Source organism: Lygodium microphyllum, chromosome 16, assembly GCF_053477565.2.
Source record: "Lygodium microphyllum isolate KBCC chromosome 16, Lygodium_microphyllum_v1.1.10, whole genome shotgun sequence".
NCBI lineage: Eukaryota > Viridiplantae > Streptophyta > Polypodiopsida > Schizaeales > Lygodiaceae > Lygodium > Lygodium microphyllum.
Genome location: NC_141150.1, coordinates 3,482,623 through 3,510,396, shown reverse-complemented (window position 1 = coordinate 3,510,396; position 27,774 = coordinate 3,482,623). Strand labels below are relative to the sequence as shown.

The window sequence follows — 27,774 nt, the reverse complement described above, 5'->3', positions numbered from 1 at the left end:
AAGCAATGTAGCATAACTAGTGCTTGAAGAGTAAACCCAAAGTGATATGGTAAGCTCTTGATAGGGACTTTGGCCAAATTTTGTGGTAGTAATCCGGGTTGTAAAAAACCCGGATCACCATCAATGCTTCAAGAGACATATCACTAGAAGTCATAGAAACATGAAACGGGGAACGGGAACGGGGAACGGGAACGGGGACGGAGATGGGAACGCCAAACCTAGGGAACGGGGACGTGGGAACGGGAACGGCATTTAAAAAATCAAAATTCATGAAAAAAAATTAATATTTCACTGATAATCCATGTGGACTCTGGGAGTTTGGAGTGTTAAAACTTAAAACCAAGGTATATAATCCACAAGGACAAATCATTTTAAGTTTTAAGTTTTAACTTTAAGATATCATGCATTATTCTAAAACTACTCATTAGAAATTGAATTGCAACTTACAAGGCTCAAGAGGTAAGCTATTCAATTATAAATAATAAAATCCATAATACATATGCCAAAAATCATAAATGATAAAACAATGAACAATGAACTAAACTTAAAAGTCTTAGCTAAAAGAACATGCCTATGGTACCATTGCCAAAAAACTTAAAAGATTACAAATATGAAATTGAAGTCTAATCTTTGAAAGAACATGCTCATTGCCCCAAAAAAGACTGCAAATATAAAGTCTAATCTCTAGACTAAAGCAAAATGCGGCATGCCGCATGCCAAAATAGCCCAAAGGGCAACTGCAAGACTGCAAGACTCAAGTACAAGTATAATATCGACATGGCACAACTGTCAACAACCCAAGTGTCACAGTGTCATCAATGATCATAATATCATATATAATGTAAATGTGTCATGTATCATGAGACTCGTGATAAGTAAGCTAAATCAAAGATCATGATGGGGCTCTGAGGCTGCTCTAGCCACTCCTGAAGTGCCAGCCTCATCATCATGTGTACCATGAATTGCTGCATCTCCCTCAACATCAGCATGTGTCTCCTCTTCTTGCTGCATCTCCCACTCTGTGAATGGATCAGGCTTTGTTGTCATACTGTTACATAACATCCTCAAATTAGCACTAACGAATACTAGATCGTTTGCCCTCTCCACACCAAGACGGTTCCTCTTCTTTGAAGCAATGTGAGCGTAGGTACTCCACAATTGCTCCAAACAAGAGGAGCTAACTGACTGACTCAAAATACGGATGGCTAGTTGCTGCAACTCAGGACCATCCGAACCATAGTCCTCCCACCACAAAGCTGCCCCAATCTTACAGCGATCCTCCTGTGCATCCCCACAACCAAAAGAACCCCGAAAGGTCCTATAACATGAAAGCTGATCTCTGATCTTTCGTCTAGTGCCATGATCAGGCACTAGACGAGACAATATAAGTCTCCATGCATCCATAACCTCACTGTCATTCTCTTGACCCTTGCCTTGGAACTCAGGATCCACAACAAATGCAGCTGCATGCATGGGTGAGCTATAGGAGTTCCACCTCGTCACAACTAAATGGTGTATTTCCTCATACGCCTCATCATTTGGTGCCAACTCCTGCAACTTTTCATTCAACCTGTCCATAGCCTCATATACCTTGCCAATGCAAGGTTGCATAGCATCCATAACCCTCAATAAATGTACAATGGGTGATACCATAGTATCTATCAGCTTTACATCATCCCAAAAAGTGGAGTTATTTGCTTTCTCCAAGCATAAGATACCTGTAGGAGTATCTGCCAATGTTGATGAGGTAAACTCATCACTAAGAAATAACTGCCTCAAGGCACCACTGCATTCTCTTAACCTGCCTAGCATCAAGAAGTTAAAGGCAAATCTGGTATCAGAGTATTTTAAAAGTGTCTTCTTCGACCGCAAAGAAAAGTGATGGCGAAGAAATTGGTGGTTCAAAACAAAGCTAACCATTTGAGCTCCTTGCTCTATGACAGGTGCAATCCATGACAGGTTACCAATATCCTTTAGTAGGTTGTTCAAGCAATGAGCCATACAATATGAAACTGTGATATGTGGATAATATCCCTGAATAATAGCACCTGCTGCCCTGTTTGCAGGCTCTCCATCTGCAACAAATCCCACAACATGCTCTGGGCCAATAAGCTCAACACCTGTAACCCACTCTGCTGCAAGTACATCTGCTGACTTTCCTGTCCCCGATGCATCATGTGAAGATATAAAATACATTTCCCCACGAGAATAAGCAACCATACCATGAATGGATCGCTTGCGTGTATCACTCCAACCATCAGCAATCAAGGAAACTCCATTTTTAGCCCACATACTCTTTCTAGTCACTGCTGCTTGCTCAACAAGGCGCTTTTCCTTGTCGAGCAAAGTGGTGCGTAAGGTCTCTGATGATGGAGGTACATACGAAGGGCCATACTCACCAATCTTCTTGCACATCAATTTAAAATACTCTGACCTGGCTGCACGAAACTGAATGTGGTCATGATAAAAAAAGCGTGCCACTGATGTATCCACCTCTTCCTTCTTCTTGGGATCCCAACTAGCATCAAGTGTGCTTTGTCTACGTGCAACATGTGGCGTTGTTGATGCCATGGCCGATGCAATGCCTGTAGTAGGTGTGGAGGTAGCACTTCCTGATACTGACCCTGCTCTAGATGCATCTGATGGGGATGGTGTCACAAAAGTTGCAGGGTCAACTGCAACACGTCGTGGTCTAGATGCAAGATAAGCTTGTTGACCTGCTACACGGTCACGAAGCTCCCTTTGCTTCTCCAAGGTCACATTTGGACAAAACTGCACCTCTGAATTTGGCTCATGTAGGAGATGAGCTCGGACCTGATTATGCATAAATATTAAAATTTAAAATGGAACAAGTGGCAATTGGTAGTCCATATTCTAATATTTAAGTAACTTTGAAAAATTAAAATCAATAAAAATTTGAAATACAAATGCTCGGCTCAATGGATTACCTTGTTTGCTCCACTAGTTCGCTTGTATGGGCAAAGCTTGCAAGTCCATGGTCGAGATCCTCCACCACTCAAAGGGCGGTCAGCATTTACTTCTTCCCACCATGACCAATCATCAGACCTTCTTCCTCGACCACCAACCCGACGAGCGGGGCGGGAAGATGAAGCCATTTATGATTTCAGGCTGAAAATTGAAGGCCTTAGGTTAAAGAGTCGAGAGAAGGAAAATTTGAAGGCTGAAAATGGATTATTGAAGGCTCGAGATAAGGGAGAAGGCTCAAGAGTCAAGACTCACTCAAGAGTCGAGAGAGAAGGGAAAGGGAGAGAAGGGAGAAGAAGAAGAAGGTTCATGGAAGAAGGAAGAAGAGAAGGGAGAAGTGAAGAGAAGTTAGAAGGAAGAAGAGAAGGTAGAAGGAAGAAGAGAAGGAAGAGAAGAAAGAATAAGAAGAGAAAGAAAAAGAAGGAAGAGAAGGAAGAGGTTGGAGGTGGGAGGAGAAAGAAGAGAAAGAAGAAGAAGGAAGAGAGGGAAGAGAAGGAAGAAGGTGGCTGGGCCTAGGGCAGGAGAACTGGGCCAGGCTGAGGCGGGAGCAGGCTGCAGGAGAAATGGGCCAGGCGGGTGCAGGCGGGACGCAGGCGGGAGCAGACGGAATGCAGGCGGGAGCAGACGGAACAGCGCGGGCGCGGGCAAAAACTAGGCGCAGGCACTTGCCACGTGGCGTTCCCTGTCACGTTTCAGACAGGGAACGCAGCAGGGAACCCTGCGCGTTCCCTGCTGCGTTCCCTGTCTGAAACGTGACAGGGAACGTTCCGTTTTTGGGAAACGCGGTCCGAGCCGGAAACATGCCGGGGACGGCGATTCTGCGTGCCGGGGGGCCGTTCTGGCCGTTTCCTGTCACTATGCTAGAAGTGCTCAACAGCAAGCCCTGTAGCAATAGGCACCACATCAAATATTGAGTATACCTCACTTCTTTGACTCAAATCTTCCATGCTGGGTAGGGCCTTAAATGACAAGCAATTCAAAGTGATATGACATGTCACCCATTGACTCAGTTGGAGAGACTAGCTGTTGATAGAGCTGTGGGGTTCTTTAAAAAAAAAATCAAACTTCTCTCTGTTGCAATATTGTGAAAGACTTTGGCAATTAAACTTTAACTAGATGCTTATGCTCCATTCGCATTCACAATACTTCTTCATTGAGATCTCTTGCAATTACTACATCACTTGTGCCTTCCAGAAGCAAAAGTCTCACAACAATCATCCCCATTGGTTGAATAACTAGCTCTTGAATATCCAAACTTGAGGTTGGTTCCAGAAGATCACCCTGACTGGTTTCACTTCCCTATGCCACTCTTAATGCTGCCAATACCACCAATGATGCTGTTTCATGTTGTTTGACTGATCTGAGTTTGTTTGGAAATGTTCAATTTCAATCTTAGCAATCTGCAAGCTGTGCTTTTTCAAGCATGCTCTATGTTTTGGCTCCTGTAGATACCTTTTCTTTCATTTCATAAATCTCTTGCAGCAAGGTTTTGATTTTGTGATCTACTTCTTTGAATCCTCTTCTGCAGTTTCCGCAGCAATTTTTGAACTTCGTAGACTGATCCGCATACTCAGTGGCACTTAATTCCTTAACCTTAGTCTAGAGAGACTCGAAAGCTCTCTAACTTGCCTGTGGCCTCTGATCTTGTCATTGCTGCGACGTCTCTGCTACAGTGAACTTCAAAAATGACCCTGGTGATTGGCAATGATCTCCACTTGCATCAGCTCCCGTGGCATCACTGTTTCCTGAGGTCTCACTTGCATCACAGAAAGGTCATCATTCTGTTGTCCCGACCATGTCTTTTTTGCCATGCATTAATCACCCTGCTGCTTGAAAGACACAATGTGTGCACACGTGCGAGAGAGAGGCTAGCAGATATTCTGCATCCCATTTCACTTGGGCCTGTGTTGCCGGTGAGGTGTTGGCCTTGTGGTGTATGTGTTATATGTGTCTTTGCCCAAAACTATCCACAACCGTATCTGAGTATTTCAATCATCAGAGGCGATAGTACAACATTTCAAGCATCGGGTTGTTTAATGATCATGAGGTATCTGAACATGTGCACCATGAATCAACAACAGAAGCAATGATGGTGATTGAGGGTGCAAATAATCCAACAAGCTGACGTGCAGCAGGAAGCAGGCTCAAAGTTGAGTGAAGCTGAATCTCCGAAATTCCGTAGCCCTCTGTCAATGTAACTTTGGAAGGAGAGGTTGCAATGGTTAAGGATGAGCTAGGGAAGCATGACAATTCTCCACTCAGATCAGCTCCCGTGCAATATATCTCAAGGTTTTATAGCGCCCTGGGCCGATGCTTGTGCCTCTGGTGCCTTATCCCCCTCAGTCGCAGATGGCACTGCCCCCTTCAAGATCACAAGGGCAACTTGTGTGCAGTGGTTGCCGAACTCTGTTATGCGACCCCTTGAAGCCTTTGGTGAGCCTCTGCAAAGCAATGCAGGCTAGTTGGCGCCTTTGGTGAGCTTCTCTAAGGCAATGTAGACAGGCAGTAACAAAGGAGATAAATGGCTAGGGAGAGATATATTGATCAAGGAAGCCATTATACCTTCACAATAAGTGTCCAAAACTGACACACACTCTTCCAATGACTACAGATCTGACTGAATCAAAGATCCAATTTGAGGTTCTGACCAATTTAAGGTATTGTCAAGGAGAAGACTAGATTGGAGAGGTTGCTGAAAACACCATAGATGCTGGAAAGAAGCCTTGAAGAAGAAGAAGAAGAATAAAAGTTTACTCTCTAAAACCTCTTCAATAATGGTGCTCCATCTAATGAGCATGAGATAAAGAATCTTTGCCCCATAGTTTGGCTGAGGAAAATGGTTAGTAGAGAAGGATCTTGAAGGATTTCTTGGCAGCCACCATTGAAGCTTCAGGCAAAAGCTTGGAAGAGAGAGAAGAGAAGCTCCCTTTTGAAAAGTAACTAGAGTTTAACCCTTAGCTAAGCCCAGTTAATTGCCATTTAACCTAGTTACCTCCAGATTGCATGAAATTTTGATGACGACTTACTATTTGAGCTTTCTTCCGCCATATCTGACCTTGAAGATCTCCAGATGTAGTCTCTTGCTAAGTGTAGATGGTTTGCAACCCTTCCTCTGAGAATAGAGAGAGAGTTGATCAGAGGAAGCAAGCTCTACCTCCGTACTTGAGTCAAAGACGTAGAAGTACTCTCCATGGCTGATTTTCTTGCAGCAATCTGCCCTCAGCTCCCCAAACTACATTCTTCCATCTGCCCCTTATGCCTATTACGTTTTTGTAAAGAACTGAATTAGGGGCATATAAAAGGGCAAATGACACATGTACATGTAACCAGTTTTTACACAATAATACATCTTTGTCCTTCCTCTCTCTTTAGCTTCTCCTATCCTTTCATGACTTCCAGCCATCTCTCTTTCTCTTTCATATCTTTCTCTCTTCTATTCTAGTATTTCTCTCTCCTCATCGCTCTCTTTATCTCTTCTACACGCATGATAGGTTGATTCCATTGAAGTAAGAACAGTGAACTTTGGACATGTTGGACAGTAAGAACAGTGAATTCAGGACAGTAAGAACAGTGAATTTAGAGATCTGTAGACTGTAATTCTGCACACGAATCATTGAGTTTTGGTCACATGCTGAACAACAAGAACAGTGAATTCTGCACAGGTTAGACAGTAAGAACTATGAATTCAGAGATTGGCAGACTGCAATTCTGGACAGGAATCATTGAGTTTTGGCCACAAAAGATGCTTTCCTAAAAGGAATGTTGATTTGGACATGGTGTACTGTTCTTATGCAGCTGGGATTTACTCAGAAGAGATGAAAACCAACTGTTCACAGGTTATGTACTTTGGAACATTATCATTTTTGTAATTTTCCATCTTTTAATTGATAAAGAAATACCGAGAGAGAGGCGGTGGTCTTCGGGGCCAATTTGGTGTTGAGCGAGGGAGTGAGGTCTCTACTTATGTGTGTGTGTGTAAAGACCAGGTGTTAATTGAAGGAACTACCACTTTATGTGAGTCATAGGCCGGTTTCATGGTTCCATTGCTAGGATTTGAAATCTTTTCTGTAAGAATTTAAGCTCGGACAGTTTTGGGTGAAAAGGCCATACACACACGTTTCACAGAGATTATAGGACTAGAGAGATGGTAGACATGGATAAAGGCAAAGGAAAATTCCCTCATGAAGAAGAGAGTTCTTCTTCTGCTCGTAGACACCAAAGAGAGAGTATTGGTGCATAGGTGTTAGTACCTTCTAGAACCGACATTGAACCACAGGACGAGGAGCAAGAACAGGACTTGTTTATGGCATAACTCCTTAGTATGGTTGGCTCTTTCGAACAGCTTATAAAGAATCCTCGGATGGAAAATTTTTTGAAGTCACATAATGAGGATTCTCAGGCTGAGTCATCACATCATACCATGGAGTGCTCAAAAAGGAAAACTTCTAATGTGCGTGAGCATGTGGAAAAGACACCAAACATGGAGACAAGTCCAACGCAACAAGAAGCACGAGCACAAGACTAGGGAGTGAATGGTCAAGGCAATAATGCACAAGTGGCACAACAGACTATTCCTCCTCAGTTTGCTACCTATCCTGGTTACTTTGGTGGTGGGTTAGTTTTTCAAGCAATGGCTAGATTACCCACTGGTTATCAGGGATACTTGCCTAGAGAGCCACTAGAAATGATGCCTATTGAGGCAGTGAATCCACTTTATGCTAATATTGGTCTATTGCTGCCCGGTTATCAGACTCTGCAGAGTCCTTATTTGATGCATGGAGTACAAAATGCAGCCGCTGGTTTTTTTCAGCCTAGTGGACATATGGCAGCTAAGACAGGTGAAATGAATGCTGATAATGCGCGTAAGGGACTCCCCTTTTTACAACCACTTGTCTATGACAACCTGACACCAAAAAGTGCAAAGCCTAAAGACTATAAAGAGGGTGGTCAGGCAATAAAGTTTGAAACCTTCAGTGTTATGCAAGATAAGCTAAAAGCTTTGATATTTATACAGTAGTTTGATGCAGCTTACATAGGAGGGAATTTTACTGAGACTTCTAAGGTGCGGAAGGCTGCAACTTTTTTGAAAGGTAATGCTTTGCAATGGTGGAACATATTGTTGATGCAAGGATATATATCTGCCACTTGGGTCCATTTTAAACAGTTGTTTGCATCCTCATGGTTAACTAACACGTTTGAAGTAGATGTCATGATTGCATGGCATAAATTGGATGCGGTAAATTGTACGGATTTAGAAGAGTACAATAAGAAATTTTGGGAAGCACTTTTGCCCGTGAGTTCTTACAGGACAAAGCCCCTGTCAGAACAAATTGAAAAGTACTGTCTTGTCCGAAGCCATCAGGGATTATTGTACTAAGACAAGGGTTACAAATATGGTACAGTTAATTGAAAATGCTGGTGTGGCAAATGCATTGTTGAAAGGAAAAACTGACAGCTTTAAAGGCACTGAAAAGAAGGATTCTCAGTTTAAGCAGGATCCTGGCAAGAAGAAGAAGCATTTTCAGAAAAGACCAGCTTTACAAAGAAGTCTTTTTGGAAGAAAAGATTTTAGCAGCAACCTCAAACTTCTTTTAAACAGGGTAAAGGATAGAAGAGGTCACTTTTTGGCAAATCATTTGAAGAAAGAAAGGCTTTAATGATGGCTGGTAAATGCTTTATATGTGAATAGAAAGGCCATATTGCTTCTAAGTGCCCAAGCAATCTTCTAAAGATGCGGAGGATAAAGATTCGCCAAGTAAAAAGAAGCCCAGCATTGGCTTAATGCATGATATGGTGGGAGATCAATCAATTGATGATGCTAAGAATTGTGGAGAGCTTGGGGAAAGAGATTCCACAGTGCTTATTTTCTTTGATCGTGGAGCTCGTGCAAACTTTATCTCACTAGCATTCGTAGCTAAGCTGGGTATACGTCGCGAGGAAATGGGACCAGTTGGACAGGCTGATTTGGCATGCCTAGGACATACTGAACCTGTCACTGCCATTCTTGGCAAACTTCGTATGCATATTCAAAGCTATGTGGACACAGAGGAGTTTCATATTATGCCTTTAGAGGGCTATGATGTTCTATTGGGTATCCCATGGTGCCACAGGAAGCACGCTATCTTGGATACTTACAATAGAACGATTACTCTTGTATATAGGGGCAAGACTCATGTGCTAGATGTGAAGCTTAAAGGAGAGTCTGTCCCAATTGTTTCTGCTTCTGCAATTACTTCTGTAATGAAAAATCATATTTCTGTGTACTTGGTTTTTGCAAAGCAAGTTAATGAAGTTGATAGTAATGTGTCTGTACTAGATGAAAGTAGAAGGGCTTTCTTGGATAAATTCAGTGACTGTTTCTCAGATACGTTACCATGAGAGTTACCCCTCCAAGAGGCCTGAAGATCATACCATAGATCTTATTCCAGGGACTAGTATGCCCAATAGGCCACTGTACAGGGTCAGTGCGGCGCAGCAGAAAGAGATTATGACACAGGTTAATGAGCTTTTAGAGAAGGGACTAATTCAGCCCAATAGTTCTCCGTTTTGTTCACTTGTGTTGTTAGTTCAGAAAAAGGACGGCTCTTGGCGAATGTGTATTGACTACAGAGCCTTCAATAAGAACACGATCAAGAATAGGTTTCGGATTCTGAGAATAGATGACATTCTTGATCGATTACAAGGAGCAGGAATGTTTAGCAGGATAGATTTGAAAAGTGGGTACCATCAAATTAGAATCAAGCCAGAGGATATCCATAAGATTGCTTTTAGAGCGACATTTGGTCTCTATGAATTTTTAGTCATACTGTTTGGATTGACCAATGCTCCTGCTACGTTTAACAGGATGATGGATAGAATTTTCCGCTCTTATCGAAGTTTCATTGGCACATTCTTTGATGATATTATTATCTTTTCAAAGAACAAAGAGGAGTATAAAAAACATCTAGTTGCAGTCTTTAATGAACTTAAGCGTAATAGATTGCTCATTAATGGTAAGAAGAGTGAATTCTTTTTGGAAGAGATTCACTTCCTTGGGTACATAGTTTCTAAAGATGGTGTGAAGATGGATCCTGCAAAGATAGAAGCAATTGTCTCTTGGCTAGACTTGAAAACTGTTCATGATGTCCGCAGTTTCCTTGGCCTATGCTCTTACTATAGAAGATTTGTAAGACACTTTGTAGAGATTGCTTCTCCTTTACATGTGCTTGAAAAGAAGGATGTCAAATGGCAATGGACTGACAAAGAGAGATGAGCATTTAGATGTTTGAAGGGAAAAATGACTACAGATCCAGTACTTATTTTGCAAGATCTGTCTAAGCCATTCGTAGTGCAGTGTAATGCATGTGGAAACAGCATTGGTGATGTATTAATGCAGAATGGCCGAGTTGTGGCATACAAGAGTAGAGTACTTTCTGTCATTGAAAGGACTTACCAAATTTATGAGAAAGAATTATTGGCTGTGGTCCATGCACTCTCTAGTTGGAAGCACTATTTGCTTGGTGTTGATTTTGTAGTGCAAATGGATCATCAAACACTTATATACTTTCTCACACAGGCTAAATTGTCAGAGAAACACATGCGTTGGGCAAATTTCCTATCTATGTTTCATTTTCAAATAGTGCATATGGAAGGCAAGAAAAATGTAGTTGTAGATGCTTTATCTCGCAAACCACAGGTGTCAGCTGTTTCAATTTCTTATCACGATGAATTGGATGATATGAAAGAGCAGTATGCTGATGACGAAGATTTCTGTGAAATCTATGAATAGTTGATCAATGGCCAACATCATGATCATTATGTGTTCAAAGAAGGCTTTATCATGATGCATGGAAGACTATGCGTTACAAAACAGTTAAGGCCAAAAGTTTTATTGGAAAGTCATGCTCCGCCGTATGCAGGACATTGTGGTATTGATGCTACAGTCAAAGCAGTAGAGACTTTTTTCTATTGGCCAGCCTTGAGATCTAATGTTGATGCATATGTCAGATCTTGCCTTGTATGCCAAAAGGTCAAATTTGATAGACAGAAGGCACCAGAGTTATTGCAACCACTGTCTATTCTAGAAAGGCCATGGGAAAGTATTGCCATGGATTTCATTTTTGATCTTCCAAGAACTTCTTCAGGGAATGATGGAATCTGGACTATCATTTGCAGATTTAGCAAACAGGCACATTTCATTCCTGTAAGGAAAAAGATTAAGTTAGAACACATGGTAAAGATATTTATGCAAAATATCTTCAAGTACCATGGAATGCCACTGTTAATTGTGAGTGATAGAGACCCAAGAATGACTAGCTTGTTTTGGAAAGCATTGTTTGAAAACATGGGCACTACGCTGAAATTTTCATCTTCTTTCCATCCACAAACTGATGGACAGTCTGAAGAAGCAAATTCGACTGTTTTAGATCTACTTAAGTGTTATGTTTCAGATCATAAGACTTCTTGGGAACACTACTTCCATTGATTGAGTATGCATACAATAATACATTGCACTCATCTATTGGCAAAGCACCTTTTGAGATTGTGGAAGGTGGAAAGAAATTGCCTCCCATTTTACAGACAAAAGATAACATCTTTGAAGCAGATCGTTATGTAAAAGATTGGGAAGAAGCATATGAAAAGGTCAAGTAAGTCCTAGAAAAGTCGCAAGCTAAACAAAAAAGAGCTGTTGATAGTCATTGTCGGGAGCTCTTGTTCAAAAAGGATGATTGGGTGTTATTGCATTTTGAAAAGGCACGTTTGAGAAAACTAAAGGGCAAGGAAGGTTTGTTTCCAAAGCTGAGTATGCATTACTATGGCCCTTTTCAAGTCTCAGAGAAGATCAATGACGTAGCATATAGGCTGAAATTGCCAGTGAATTGGAAAATTCATAATGCATTCCATGTGAGCCTATTGAGGCCTTTTATTGGTGAAGTGCCAAAAGATATGGTTCAAGAGAAATAGCCTGAAGTAGAGGATTTAGATGAGATTCTAGTTCTTGAGCAGATCTTGGCACATAAGGATAGGAAAGTGAAAGGTAGAGTTATAAGAAGATTTTTGGTGAAGTTCAAGAACTATTCACCAATAGATGCCAAATGGATGCAAGAGGCTGAATTGGCAGATTCGCCTCAGTTATTGCAACTTTACCGAGAAGCTTTCTTACTGGAATCTACAGTGACTTAGAATGCTTTTTGAAACAATGTGCATTCTCTATTGTACAGTTGAATACTGCATCTCATTGAATAATGCACAAAGTATGGTTTACATCTAGCATTAACATGTGTATCATTGAATGAAATCTCAGTGCTTTAAAGTTGTATTTGTTACACTTCAGTTGAATGAACATGCATGTTGTGACACTAATAGTTCGTACATACGTGCTATCACCCTGTGTTGCATCTAGAAACATGTATATTAGAAAGGTTCCTAGTAATCATAGTTGGATATAGGATGTAATCCTCCACCTATGTGAGACTTGAACTTGCAATGACACAAATGGTAGTGGGAAAACTCCTACCATCGCCATGTGTCATTTGTTAGCAAGTGATACATGCGGTGGCACTAATAACATGGAGAATCTTGTTATCGCCCTGTGTTATCCGTTAGCATGTGTGGCATGCAATCGAGGTCACTTGCTTCTTTCAAGAGGGGGGTATGTCACCAGGTGGTGATACTTTTTACAGTTGCTTTTTTAATTTACTTATATAAATATTTTATTTTTCTTTTCTTTTGTTGTTGTTACTTCTTATCCCTAGAGTTCTCTTGGAATAAGCTAGGATCTTTGCATGGCCAGAAGAGGCAGCCATTGGGACAAATCGGACTAATGGTTTGTCATAGCCTTAGGACCGGTTCCATATTGAATGGGCACTGAAGAATAAAATGCTAGCGGTTTAGGATTGTGTGCTTAGTCACTGGAGATGGTGCAGGACAATGAGCTTGGCGAAGACAAAAGATGCACATGTGAGAATGCTCACGGAATAAAAGTTACTGTAATTGAGCCACATTACACTTTTTGATGTGGTCACAATGATAAAAGTTGCTCAGAACAACTTGAGGAATGCAGGGGTCACCATCTCTAAAATTTAGAGAGTTACTATTTTTGGAACCCAGAATTTGTTCGCGTCATTATCTTCGTTTTTGCACGAGGATTAATTCTCTGATTTGTGTTGAGGTCAAAATTTGCACCAATCATGGAGAATTTTAGACCAAAAGGTTTAAACGGAAAAATTGTTACATGTATGCCATGTGACACAAATTCCCAAAAGAGAGAGAGCATTTTAAAAAAATGTAATAGGCATAAGGGGCAGATGGGAGAATGTAGTTTGGAGGAGTTGAGGGTAGATTGCTGTAAGAAAATCAGCCATGGAGAGGACTTCTACGTCTTTGATTCAAGTACAGAGGTAGAGCTTGCTCCCTCTGATAAACTCTCTCTCTATTCTCAGAGGAAATGCTTCACATGATGGGCTGATTTCATCGAAGTAAGAACAATGAACTCTGGACATGCTGGACAGTAAGAACAGTGAATTCAGGACATGCTTGACAGTATGAACAATGAATTTAGAGATTTGTAGACTGTAATTCTGCACACGAATCATTGTGGTCACATGCTGAACAGTAAGAACAATGAATTCGGCACATGCTGGACATCAAGAACAGTGAACTCCGGACATGCTGGACAGTAAGAACAGTGAATTTAGAGATCTACAGATTGCAATTCTGTATAGGAATCATTGAGTTTTGGCCACAGAAAATGCTTTCCTAAAAGGGATGTTGATCTGGACATGCTGTATTGTTCTTATGCAGCTGGGATTTACTCAGAAGAGATGAAAATCAATTGTTCACAAGTTATGTATTTTGGAACATTATCATTTTTGTAATTTTCCATCTTTTAATTGATAAAGAAATACCGAGAGAGGGGCGCCGATCTTCGGGGCCAATCTGGTGTTGAACGAGGGAGTGAGGTTTCTGCTTATGTGTGTGTGTGTGTAAAGACCAGGTGTTAATTGAAGGAACTACCGCTTTATGTGAGTCATAGACCGGTTTCATTCTTCATGATAGATCTGCTCCAAATAGCAAGCTCAGTGTGGTCTTCTCTTCATAGAACCTCCAATCCTCACTTTGGCTTTGATACCATGTGAGAGTGTGCAATGAATGAGAAAATACAAATGCGGAGAGAGAAGGGAAGAGAAAGACTGCAATGAGAGAAGAGAGTGGAAGGAGAAAATCTACACTGAACTCTGAAAGAAAGCTGAAAGAAAGCTGAATACAATGAGGACCAATCATTTTCTGCATGCAGCCCAAAGGCATCAGTGAGGGCACCAGATCAGGCTGATGATGGAAGGCAGCACTGGAAGACGGAGGAGAGTCCTGAATGTTGGAGTGTGTTGACACGTGTAGAGGAATACTTGTGAATGACCAGCCAATTGAGGGAGGTCAACTATAAATAGGCAAAAATGCCGAAAATTGGTTGATCTAGTCAAACATGAGCAATAAATTTTGGCTGATTGCAATAAAATAATGGGAAAAATGTTGTCTCCATCATAAATGCTGGTCGCCTCATCCTGTGTGGTGTGAATGTAGTCAAAGACCATTGAGAAATAAATGCAAGCTGGAAATAAAACTCAGCCTATGTGAACACACCTAAAACTAGACTAAAAGGAAATGCATGCTTTAGAAAGAGGTGCCTCCTCCATCAAAACACATGATAGATTGAACATTAGAGCTCCTAATGTCCTCATTTGACTCAAACGAAGGCTCACAAGTAGGAGATGATTGTGCATGACACATATGACTGCTAATAGTAGGTTGATTACCATTGAATTGAGGTATCTGCCAAGGAGAGGTGTAGACAACAGTGAAGTGGGTGCCATCCAAGAGGAATACCTGAAGATCAAGATTGGCTAAAGTGGATAGGTGCCTCCTATTTGTAGATGAGTGCATCCTTGCAAACTGGGGTTTGGCTTATGGGACACAAACTCTCTAGGAAAGTATGCTAATTTAATGAAACTTTGGTAATAAGCATGTTTTGGGCCTGTAATAGAGAGGTAATCAATATATAATGCATTTTTAGCTCAATAGGGATGTGCTTGTACTCAATTTTGGAAGATGGCTCTCGTGTTGACCAAGTCTCATATGTGTGTCCGAAACTTGACCTTGAGAGATGGCCCTTGTGTGAGTCAAGAATTGGCACAACCACCAAGGTAGTGATCCACTTGACATGGAAATAAACAAACTAGTGGTGTAGTAAGTGATCTCAAATGATAAAAACACCTCAGCTGAAAGTAAAGAGAAAGATTGATTCCATGAATGAGAATGGTGGTCGAAACTTGATTGCAAAAGAGAAGATACTATCTATATCTACATGCTGATCAAGGATGGAGGCAATAATAAGCAAGGCAAGAACCAAAAAGCAAGCCTTCAGCCTAGTCAAGATTGTTAGATACCTGCAATGTTAGTCTTGAACTGAAATACAAAACCCAACATGTAAGTACTAGAACAGAAACCAAAAAGATTTGTAGATACTGTAGTGTTAGTCTTGAACTGAAATATTAAACCAACATGTAAGTTAAGACTAGTAGATACCTACAATGTTAGTCTTGAACTGAAATACAAAACCTAGCATGAGATGCCAGCTCGATGTCAATCACCCAATCCAAGGGAAGATGAAGAATGCAAAGGCTTTGCGCCAAGGTGTGCAAGGATTGCTAGATGAGTAGTGACCCACTTTGAAGCATGAGGAAGCACATCCCCCTTTTGAGATGGAGGAATAGGATTCTTATTTGAGACTCCCTCTAATAGGAAAGAGGGAAGCTAGGAACTCGTGGATCATGGCCTCCACAGTGTCCAATGACAAAGGAAGGACAACTGATGAGAAAATATTTGAGGCTACAAGGGAATGTAGGCTAGACAACTTCTAGAGGTGGCCACTTGGAAGTGAGTAGAAGAGGGATGGGAGGTAGGGGTATCATAGATAATCTCCTTGATGCCCTCATCAAAGTTGGTGTCCCTTGAGCCATGTGAGGGAGGGGGGAAATGTGAAGCTCCTATGGAGCCATAGGTGGGTGACAATCTCTCTTTGGGTGGAGCGGATTGTGGAGTCAAAGGAGTCGAGCAACCTTTGTCTCTCTTGATGGAGCGGATTGCCAAAAAGACATTATCCAACAGCCTTTGTCTGTTGGTGGATTGAACTGCAGAGCCATGGATAGTGGAAACCATTGAACCCGAAAGTAGGTGGGGAAAACATCCATAGCATGTTGTGGTGGTCTCTAGGAGGCTCATTGCTAGTGATGCCTCAGATGCTCCTTTTGCTCACAAGGACTTGGTAAAAGGAGTGCTAGGAGGTAGATGCATATAGTGTGGTGGGGTAGTGAGCAAAGATCGATGATGACAATCTGTGTTAGAATGACCATTCTTGCCACAATAGGAGCACCTAGTGGTCTGCCTTTCTGTCTTTCGAGAAGCCATAGCATCGATGTGTCAAAACTGTAAAGGAAGGGTTGGAGGGAGATGAAAATAATGGTATTCCGTGATGATGCATCGAAAATAAATAATCTGGAATCTGAGAGTATTGCTGATCCCGCAACCTTTCTTCACCTCAACAAAGAATGAGAATCTTTAGCTCTTGGTGCACCTCTGCTCTAATACCATGTTGAGAAACAAAACAATATGCTTTGATACCATGTAAAGAAATACTCGAACATGAAATACAAACACAATCATATGACCAAGCACAGACTGATAATAGAACTAAGTAGGGTTAGGATAACTTAGAGACAATGAATAGAGAAGATGAATGACTGAGAATAAACAGATACAATGCTCAATGCAGTAAACAAACTATGCAAAGTGAATACAAACCCTCCAACTTCCATGTCTCTGAAGGACTGGGGCAGAGAGTATGAGATGGAGGGAGTGTCATAGTGTGTATGGATTCCCAACATAGTAGGCAGTCTTTGTAAGTGACCAGCAGCAGCAAACGCAAATCAGGGTGACATACCTATCTGGATCAGGCTGACCAATGGCAGCAGCAACAAGGTGGCCTGAATAAAGTGAAGCTGGGCAGAGCAGCCTAAATCGTAGGTCTGGCTGAAAACGCTTATCAGCTTGTACTAGCAACTGCTCCAGAGGAGAGAGAATATGCTGGGTGGCAGCAGACTGCTGCAAACACAGCCTTCTGGTTGTGAAATCTGTTGGTGTTCATGTCAGAATCCTTAAAGATGATTTGGACGACAAGATGTAGCAATAAATGCAGATTTGGGACAGCTCCCGGACACAGTAGGAGTGATGATGACAGCTGCTAGGGGGGTGCCTCAAGAGCTGGGAGCAACGCAAACTGAAGTATTTGCCAAGAAGGGGTGTAGACTGGGTGCCAGCTGATAATGAACCTGCAATGATGAGATAGGCTGAGTGGACAGGCTGCCTCATATTTATAGATGAGTGGATCCTCCCAAATTAGGGTTTGGCTTATGAGGCATAGACACACTCTAGGAAAGTTTGGTACTTTAATGAAACTTTGGTATTAAGCTTGTGTTGGGGCTGTATTAAAGAGCTAATCAGTCTGTACTGCATTTTTAAGCTCAAAACTCCTTATGTCCTTCAATGAAGGAGCTGACTCATGAACGGGGGGGTTGAGCAACCGGGGAGGGTGGTACAATGTGCTGGAGGGGGATGCCCCACATGACGACTGGACCAAAGGACGGTACAGGTGGCTGTAGGGGCTGAGCTGAGCTTGCTATGGACTAGCTATAGAATTTGGATAGAATGCTTCTTATAAGCAATGCCGTGCATTTTTGTATGTCATTAGTAACATTAAGGCCTTTTCAAGGTTGTGGCAGCTATCTTTCAGTCTTGAACATTAGTACTACAAAATTAGGGATGTTGTTTTTTTCTGTTTCTGGTTTCATGTATTTATATAAAGCAAGCAGTCAATATTTTGGCATGTAATTCATTGTTTGTTTTTATTCTGATGTCTGCACGACTTTTTTTGTTCTCACTATTTTCTTTACAACAAGGAGCCAACACATACTTTTGTGGAAATTATGTGGTGTCCATGGTGCATTATGTCAACAGCTTCAAGCTTGGCGAGAGGATGCCGATCGGGCACGTGAAGCTCACAGAGAAGCTGAGGGCAAGATTTTAGCATTAGAGGTCTGTATGGTATCAAACATAGTTGTCATGGTATGGTAAACTATGTTTGTCCCTTTGTGGGGAGGGTTATACATGTTTACTGCACTTAAGGTCATAAACCTAATCTGTATTAACTTGTCCCGTTTGAGTCTAGGCAGAAAATCAAAAGCTCAGAGTGGAGCTGGCTGGTGTGAAGCGGGAAACTGATCAAGTTTCAACCCAGGTATAAGATGCACAGGAGAAAGACAATCACTTATTATGGACTGAAGTGAATCAAACAACGAAACCTCAAATAAAAATGTTTGAACTTCCCTACTAAACTGTTGCCTTTTCAAGATTTTTCTTACATAATTTGTTATCAACATGTGGTTCTTTTTCCCTCACAACACTCTCGTTCTTTTGTTTGTGAAAAACCGCTCCAATTATATACATATATATGTCTGTATAACAAAGGAGCCTCAAGGAGAGATGCCACACAAAATAACCACAATAAATTGGCTATGGTCATATCCTCTGAATGGAAACGTGGAAATGTGATTACTGCAAGGATTGCATGAAGAAGACATGAGGCTTTGTAAAAATATAGTAAAATACAAATGTTTTCCATCCATACAAAGGATTCAGGACTGGATGTACCCAAGGTTGAAGGCGAAGGGGTACCAAAATGCTTAGATATGTTTCTTGGAATGTTGGTGGGGAAAATGAAATAAAAAGAGGCCTAATAATGTTTCCAGAAAACCACAAAAGGAGAGACAATATGAGAACACAGGTCTCTGAATGCACTGTCCACTTTGGACAGGTGGCTATTACCATCTTCTTTTTGCAAGAAATGGCCATCTGATAGAATCCCAAGGATTCCTCCCAATAAAGATCACACTTAAGTGGCAATTTGTTATTGTTCTTCAGGATCCCAGAGAGATTCATGGCCTTCTATATTGCTGTCCAGTTCAACCTTGACACAGATTGAAGGCTGAAGCAAAAGTGAGAGGCATTGAGTAGTTGTTTGATGGTACAGCTGCATTGAATTTTGGGGACAGCAAGTTTTTGAATTAGGAAACAGACTTCAATCTCAGTCCCTGATTGTGGAAAGAACCAACATTTTATGTCAGGTTATACATAGATACATAACTGTAGCCTCTGCTTTTAAACCAAACATAGTATGCTGCACTTGCCCACTAGCTAGTACGATACTAGTAACTGGCAGCCAGCAAAAGGCAAAAGTAAGACTGAGTTTTGACATGAATCATCGTGTTATAATTTCACACTCGAAGTTATTGGTCATACTTCAGCAAAGAATATGGCAAAGGTAACCCTGTCACAGATGGAGATGAGAGAATGAGATCTTAAACAGAAAATTCTGGGTGAAATACAGTATCAATAAACAGAGTTGTGTACACAGTTGAAGCAGAAATGAGAAATCCTTAATTTACTAAATGAATACAATAGTGTGCTTTAGTAGTATGCAAAGGTAAATTTATGAAACAATGCTTAAGAAATCAGAAATGCTCTATCATGTATAACTATGTTGAGTATAGCAAGCTATCACTGATGGCAATAGCAGACTGCTGCTCAAGTTGTGTGCATCAGCAAAGGATGAGGGAATTCTTAATTAGCATTAAGTAGTAGTGAAGAAAAGATTGCCGTACCAGTTCTGGACAGCAAGTGGAGAGATTAACAGTGGCAGCAACAGCAGTATCTCTCAGTGTAAAAATCTCCAATTGGTAGGGGATGAGGTGAGGAGCTCAAGAAAAAAATTTCATGTTAAAAATTGATAAATAAGTGACACTTTTATAGTCCAAAATCAGCTTGAGCTGGCTAAAATCAGACACCTTAGTTCTGAATTGGCATGCACAAAAGTTGCCAATGTAGCATTACCTTTTCAAGTTCCTATTTACAATTGTGAACTCTTTTTTCGGGCCTTTAAGAAGTAGAATTCGGGAAAAATTTAGAAGCAGACTTGTCAAGTTGCCTGAGGTGAGTCAGCTTGTGCAGTCATGTCCCATGTGTCACCGTGACCTCCACCTTCTGAATTTGAGTCTGCAGTCAAACATCCCTCATTGGATCATTCTTATACCAAATATAGTATTTTCTGACTTTGACACTAACATGGATTCCAAGATTCTTTCTTCATATCCATTTGGGTGTACCAATCCATTTTTTTCTTACTGCAACACTAAGATGGATTCCAACATCCTCTTCTTCATATGCATTTGGGTTGACCAATATTTGATAGATTAAGGTCGTAATAACTACTCTTGTTGCAAGGGACTTAGTTGCAACCTGGACTTTGCTAAAAATAGAAAGCCTGCTTTCAGTCAGATTCTTTTCAAGAAGTTGACCCAGTAGCAACTGCATGACATTAAATGCTATTTCTTTGCTCTCTGATTTCAGTCACATGCATGCAATCACTTGTTTCATTTGGGTTCTATTCCAGGCACATCTTGAGCTGGAAAAACGGTTTCGGGATTTAACAGAAGTGCTAGTAAGCTTCTATTATTCTATCACATTGCTAAATTTGAGCCCATATGTAGATTGTCCCTTTCCAACCTTTGCAGTGGATATTTCTGTGATTTTCAGTATTTGAAACAAACACAGCTCGAGGCAATGGCTAGTGAAAAAGCTGCTGCTGTTTTTCAATTGGAGAAAGAACTAAGCAAATCAAGAGAAGCACAGGTTTTATTTTCACTTTGTTTCAAGGGATGTATGTAAAGAGAATCCTTTTTGTAGCCTTCATTCTGTGTACCTTAGAAAAACAACTCTACTTTTTCCTCTGCATTATCTTCAAATTTATTATAGTACTTATACAATTGAACACATGCATGCTTGCATGTTGGAACAAATTAATGGCTCTGCGATATGCTTGACACAAACTTGATGTCACAGATACATGCCAAAAAATGCAGACAGGATACCCTCCACATATTCCTGGAGACAATATCTTGAGAGCAGCTATGACTTATCCTCAACATCCTTGCTTGAGTATTGCATACTCTTGTAGCCTCAACTAGTCATAGACATTGCTTAGAAGGCCATCCTAGTCGCTGCTTGGATTCTATCCTGGTGAAAGCTTCTAAAGAACCCATAAGCTCTCAAACTCATCCTCTTGAGGTACCATTGAGGGAAAAACTCAAGAGTCTAGTATGGAGACTCTCGAGATCATTGTGTGTAAAGAAACACAAAAGTGTACAACACAGAGAACACAATCTAAAGAATGCTGAATGCTAATGAATGCATGAATGAATTGTAATATGATAATACAATCAATGGAGCCGCCAACCTCTGTGTCTCTAGGACCAGGGCAGAGGTGACTCAGTGTGTTATTCTCGAACAAATCCCGAATGGGCAGCAAGAAGTCTCTGATGATGTTTGTGAAGGGGCAGTAGCAGAGCATCAGCCCATATTGCAGAAAACACAAGTCTAGCTGGTCTGATGATGTCCTTGGCTGGTCATGACAGTGAAGGACTGGGCAGGAGCAGGGCAGCCTGTCTGGCTGGTAAACATAGTGTACAAAAGCATCAGAGGAGTGCAAGCAGCAAAACACAGGCCATATGATGAAGGCGACTGCTAAAGTAATGACATCAGCTGTTGGATGGCCTGCAGATGCTGAAAACACAGTCTGTAGAAGAGGTGAGAAAGGGTGGCAGCTAAGCATGCAGTGTTTGGACAGGTCACATGGCTGATGGAAGGCTGGACAACACACCATGAACTGAGGTATCTGTCAACAGGGGTGCGGACAGTAGTGGAGAAGTGGTCACCAGCTAAAGAGTGATGGTAGATTGATCAAGGATGCTATATGACTTGAGGGTAGAAATGGCACACCTTTGACTCGTTTTTAGAGCATTGGCTTGGAGATTTCACCATGGCTTGTACCTATTTGTAAGATCTTGCTAGAAGAGATCCAATTGTCTTGAAGAAGCACCATGAAAGCATTCTTTGCCCACTAGAACTACCTTCTCAAGTTATTTCTTCGAGAATACATCCAAAGCATTCCTTTTGAATGCTTAGGCACGTCTAGCCCCACAGAGCTTGAAGATATAGTCTACACTGAATCAAAAAGACATCAGGGCTTGTGACTAGAGATTAGTCAAGGATGGTAGATTGATCAAGGATGCCAGGTGACTTGAGGGTAGAAAAGGCACACCTTTGACTCATTTTTGGAGCATTGGCTTGGAGATTTCACCATGGCTTGTAGCTATCCATAAGTCCTTGCTAGAAGAGACCCAATTGTCTTGAAGAAGCACCATGAAAGCATTCTTTGCCCACTAGAACTACCTTCTCTAGTTATTTCTTCAAGAATACATCCAAAGCATTCCTTTTGAATTCTTAGGCACATCTAGCCCCACAGAGCTTGAAGATATAGTCTACACTCAATCAAAAAGACACCAGGGCTTGTGACTAGAGAATATTGCCAGTTTTTGGCCAAGAATAGGGCATACACCTTGAACTAAGCCACTCTCAAAGTCTTGCCGGGATTACCTCAAGTCCTTACTTCGCACTCATTCTAAGATTGTGGCCATGAAGGCAAGATAGAGTAAGCAGATGACTAGCTCAGTACTGAAGTAAACCAAGCTGAATTAAAGTGTCTTTGACCTAAAAAGATGCTAAAGCAAAGCTTCTCTGAAGTAGAAAGAGACTTGGGGCTTGCAAGACCAAGAACCAAATTTTCTTCGTATACCCTTACCAAACAACAAATAGTATGAACCGGTGGACTGAAGACTACAAGGCAGCATGGTGGATGTAGAAATGCAAATTTTCTTCATATACCCTTACCTAACAACAAATAGTATGAACCGGATGACTGAAGACTACAAGGCAGCATGGTGGATGTAGAAATGCAATAGAATCCCTGGATCAGTGGAACAACCAAATGCAGCAATGTATTGTTTGGTGACATCATCTGGGACATGGAGAGGTCAGCTGGAATCAAAGCACAGCCATCACGGGCATGCTGGGCAGAAAATGTAGCTGTCAAAATGAGTGGAAGATGCAAAGGGCAGCTCCAAAGCATGGCATTTGATGGGCAACAGCCTGATGACAGAACACAATTGAACTATGGCCTTCAGCAGGCTGGCACCGGCTTCAGGTGGCAAGCAGCAGCAGCCAATAACCTGGCAGAACTGGCTGATGAGGGCGACAATGGGCAGGGCAGGGGGGCAGCCTCTAGGAGGATGGGTAGCAGCAATCAGGTAGCAAGAGAGCAGCTGGTTGGAGGAAATGATGATAAGTGGTGCCAGTCTTTCTAATAAATAAATATTATTGGGGCTGTTTTTGTAGAGTTAAATTAGGCCGAAATGATCGATAATTTAGCATTAATTGAGGCCTTCAATTTTGGTTGCTCAATCCCCTTCAAGCCCAAAAACATGCCCATGGGAAGTGAGAGTATAACACCTCCCTCTTGTATCCAAAACGTTCCACCCCAAGAAGACCATGGCATCAGACCAAGGGTGGCACAATGGACTGCCCAAGGGCCTAGTAGGATCACATAAGTGCTGGATATCTTCTTTTGAGTAGCCCAAGTCTTATGTTTGCTTCTTGACAGGAGGATCCCCCTTATCGAATAGTCGTGTGACAAGGGTGCCAATGCATTAGTATGAGGAGTGGAAGGGGTAGATGAGAGGATGAATGGTAAAGGGAGTGTGGTAGCTACTCATGATCTTGGGTGAGTGATGGATGCTCAAGATATCTGCTTAATGAGGTAAAAGGAAATCACGCTACACAATGCACAAGTTTTTGTTTGGAGGGATGCGCACAAATGTAGGTTTTCATCCATTTTAGATGCCCAACATATTCACATAGTGCAAATACAAAGGGGTAATGCATAGGGGTTTGCTCATGTAGCAAGGTGCCACTTTGATAATGCCCTTGTAGGGAAATTGTTCACTTACCCAAACACCCTTTTACAGTGATGAAAATAATGGAATGCAATATAAGGGTAGGTATAACAAGGAAGGAATTTACACCCCTCAACTAGAAGAGTGGAAGGAGAATCAGCCACTAGGGTAGTCGTGGCATGCTTGTACTTGGGCTCAGAAGACGGCTCCTGTGCTAGCCAAATGTTGTGAGTGTGTGTCTAAAACTCAACTTCAAGAGACGGCTCCTATGCTATCCAAATGTTGTGAGTGTGTGTCTAAAAGTCGACTTCAAGAGAAGGCTCCAATGCATGTCAAGAATCCAAAGGCACAACCACCAAGGTAGCTATCAAGCATGGCTTAAAGAAAGAAAAGCACCTTAGTTGGAAGAGCAATGGGGAAAGATGAATGCTGTGGTAAACTGAATGACACTTGAAATTCAATCTCGAGAGAGAGAACAGAATCTCTATCTCCATGTCAATCAAGGATCTGAAGTCATACACCCAAGGAAAGGCCAAAAATACATGTCTTTAGCCCAGTCAGGACCAATAGATTCCTGCAATATTAGTCCTTAATAGATATACAAAACCTAGCATGTAAGTACCAGAGGAGAAACTAGAACCTGCACACCAGTGTTTGATGTTGAGATTCCTTTGGTACTTAAAGCTGAATGAGTCTAGGAGAACCTGCCTATAGAGAGACTAGCCTAGATTAACCTTTTATAGCCTAAAGAGACCCAAGTGTAGTTAGGCTGAAGACATTAGCTGATGGGCCTAACTAAAGTAGCCTAAAGATCTAGCTAGACTAGGCTAACTTAACCCAAAGGAAGGTAGCTTGACTAGCCTAAGAATCTTGATGGTAATCTAGGAATCCTATGAATCTAGCTAAAAGGAGGTTGAGAGCTAGCCCAATTGGATAAACCATAAGGCATCAATAGAAGAGGAGGTCTAGAATCCACACTGCACAACACTAGTGACAAGCTAAAATGAACACAGATACCAAGGGGTAAGAAACTGCATTACTGCTCTCGGAGAACCCCCTTTCAATTGCCATGGAGTGATAGTACCACCATTAGATAAAGCATAGGTTGGTTTAGAAGAAGTGTTAATTTTAAGTGGGGGTTGAATACCCTTGGCCTTTGGATGATGACTGTTATCAAGATGGTTGGATTTTGAAAGGTGAGAAGGATCGAAGCTTGCTTGGAAGAGCTATGGCGGGAGAGCAAGAGCAAGAAAGAGAGAGAGACCAAATGGGAACTTCAATAGTTACAATGTGTGACCGGGCCTTTCTTTATTCAAATTGTCACTAAAAGAATAAAGAATAAAGTGACGGTGACGGGCGCCCACCACTTGCAATTTGCAGTGGGGGATACTATTAGTGTAGTAATACATGGGTGACTAGGTGGATGCGCCTTTACCCCCAACAATCTCCCACTTAAAGGCGAATTTGTCCTAGTGAGGAGTGAAAAGAAAAGAAAAAGACAGTACAATGTACACATATACAACAGTCCAACGCCCATCAATCTCGTGAGGAAGGCAAAGCGCTCAGTAGTGAGTCTTTTCGTGAGCAGATTTGCAAGATTTTCGTCAGTGGAGATCTTGACAAGGTCAATAGACTTGTCCTCCACGACCCCACGTATGAAGTGATACCTTACCTCAATGTGTTTCATCTTCGCATGGAAGACCGGATTCTTGGCTACTAGCTGAATAGCACTCATAGAATCCGAATGCAGTGTAGGTATAGCATTAATCCCAAGGTCATGAACCAAACGGCCCAACCATATGGCCTCCTTGTGAGCCTCAATGGCTGCAACATACTCGGCCTCGGTGGTAGAGAGAGCCGTACACTTCTGAACCCTGGACATCCAAGAGACAGCACCTCCAACATAGGTGCATACATAGCTAGAAGTGGACTTTCTACTATCTGCATACCTTGCATAATCAGAGTCTGTGTATCCCACAACTGCAGTGTCTTGGCTGCCAGGCTGCCATAGCAAATACACATATCTGCTACCTTTTAAGTATCTCATGATACCCTTCACGGCATCCCAATGTTTCTTGCTAGGTGTAGCCATATAGCGTGCCACAACACCAATTGCAAAGGCAATATTTGGAAGAGTGGCTATCATGGCATACATCAAATCCTTTATCTCAAAGCCCTTCTTCAGTTGAGATTTAAGAGCATTCAACTCATCATGAGCTCTCCTTACTATTAGCATATCATCCACATAAAGTACCAAATAGCAATGAGCCATCACGAGTTGTCTTCGTGTAAAGACACAGATCCATAGCACTCCTGCTGTAGCCATGTGACTGCATAAAGGCATCAAACTTATGATACCACTCCCTAGGTGCCTGCTTTAAGCCATGAAGACTTTTCTTCAACTTACACACTAGGTGCTCCCTGCTAGGTTCTGCAAAGCCCTTAGGCTGCTCCATGTAAATCTCATCATGCGAATTTCCATGCAAGAATGCAGTCTTGACATCCATCTGATACATGTCCAAGTCAAGCTGTGCGACTAAGGCCAAAACCAAGCGTAGGGTGGTTATCTTGACCACATGAGAAAAGACTTTATCAAAGTCAACTCCATGCTCATGCTTAAAACCCTTAGCAACAAGTCTTGCCTTATAAGCGAGCTTGGGATTTCCAGGGGTACTTTTTAGCTTGTACACCCATTTGCATGGCAAAGTCTTCTTGCCCTGAGGCAATGCAACTAAATCCCAAGTCATATTCTTATGCAAAGAGTCCATCTCAGATTACATAGTCCTCTCCCAAGAGTGACTGTTACCCCTACACATAGCCTCATCGTAGGTGAGGGGCTCTTCTGCATTTGTAACCAAGACATAATGCATCAAGGGCTCAAATCTATCAGGTGGACATCTAGCTCTAGTAGACCGTCTCATTCCAAGCTCTGCTACATATTTAGCATCCTGTCCAACACCTTGGCCATGTGTACCAACTGTTGCTGCAGGTTGTTCAACTGGCTGTGCAGGAGCACGTAGCTCCTCCTAGAATATAACCCTGCGTATCTCTATCACCTTCTCAGGCTGCCTATGCATCTTGTCTTCATGGAAGACTACATCATGGCTGCGGATGACTTTCGGCGCCTACGGATCCCAGAGGCGGTAATCCATTTGCTTGCATCTCCATAGCTAAGGAAAATGCATTTGATACTCTTAGGATCTAACTTAGTTAGCTTTTCCTTGGGTACATAGCAGAATGCCTCACATCCAAAGACACGTAGATATGCATAAGATGGAGGTTTCCCAGTCCATATCTCCTCTGCAACCTAGAAATCCAAACCACTTGAAGGTGATCTATTGATGACATGCATAGCTGTGCTGCCTTGGCCCAAAAGCTCTGTGGTAGACTTGCATGGCTAAGCATATTGCGTATATGCTCCTGGATGGTTCTATTCATCTGCTTAGCCAAACCATTCTAGGGTGGGATATAGGGGGACAGTCAACTGACGCTTAATACCCCTCTCATCACATAGCTGCTCAAAAGCACATGACACATATTCTCCCCATTGTCAATCTTAAGGCATTTCAGTCTATGCCCAGTTTGGTTCTTAATCAATGCAAGCCATCTCTGAAACATAGCTAAGACATCTGACTTAAGCTTAATGGAGTAAGCCCAGATTTTATACGAAAAATCGTCAATGAACGTCACAAAATACTTTGCACCACCCATAGACTGACAAGGCATGGGCCCACAAACATCCGAATGTATCAATGCGAGGGGCTCACTCATGCGTGTCCTACCAGACTTCTTATGCGTATTCCTAGTTTGTTTGCCATAAAGACAATGCTCACATGAATCAAAATATGCATAG

General features: G+C 41.8%; 2 protein-coding genes across 5 annotated transcripts in view; one reads left to right on the top strand and one right to left on the bottom strand.

The window, feature by feature from the left end:
- LOC148022473 (golgin Putative 1) overlaps nt 1-27,774 on the top strand; it is a 171,976-nt gene that overhangs the window by 69,123 nt on the left and 75,079 nt on the right. For all 4 annotated transcript variants that reach the window (XM_087695443.1, XM_087695442.1, XM_087695441.1 and 1 more), the window contains exons 13-16: nt 18,034-18,111; nt 18,245-18,313; nt 20,525-20,572; nt 20,668-20,763. In XM_087695443.1, the coding sequence (XP_087551569.1) occupies nt 18,034-18,111; nt 18,245-18,313; nt 20,525-20,572; nt 20,668-20,763 (291 nt within the window). The remainder of the gene's footprint in view (nt 1-18,033; nt 18,112-18,244; nt 18,314-20,524; nt 20,573-20,667; nt 20,764-27,774) is intronic.
- LOC148022476 (uncharacterized) lies at nt 457-3,567 on the bottom strand. Its single transcript, XM_087695446.1, has one exon. The coding sequence runs from the start codon at nt 2,824-2,826 to the stop codon at nt 886-888; it is 1,941 nt and encodes a 646-aa protein (XP_087551572.1). The 5' UTR covers nt 2,827-3,567; the 3' UTR covers nt 457-885.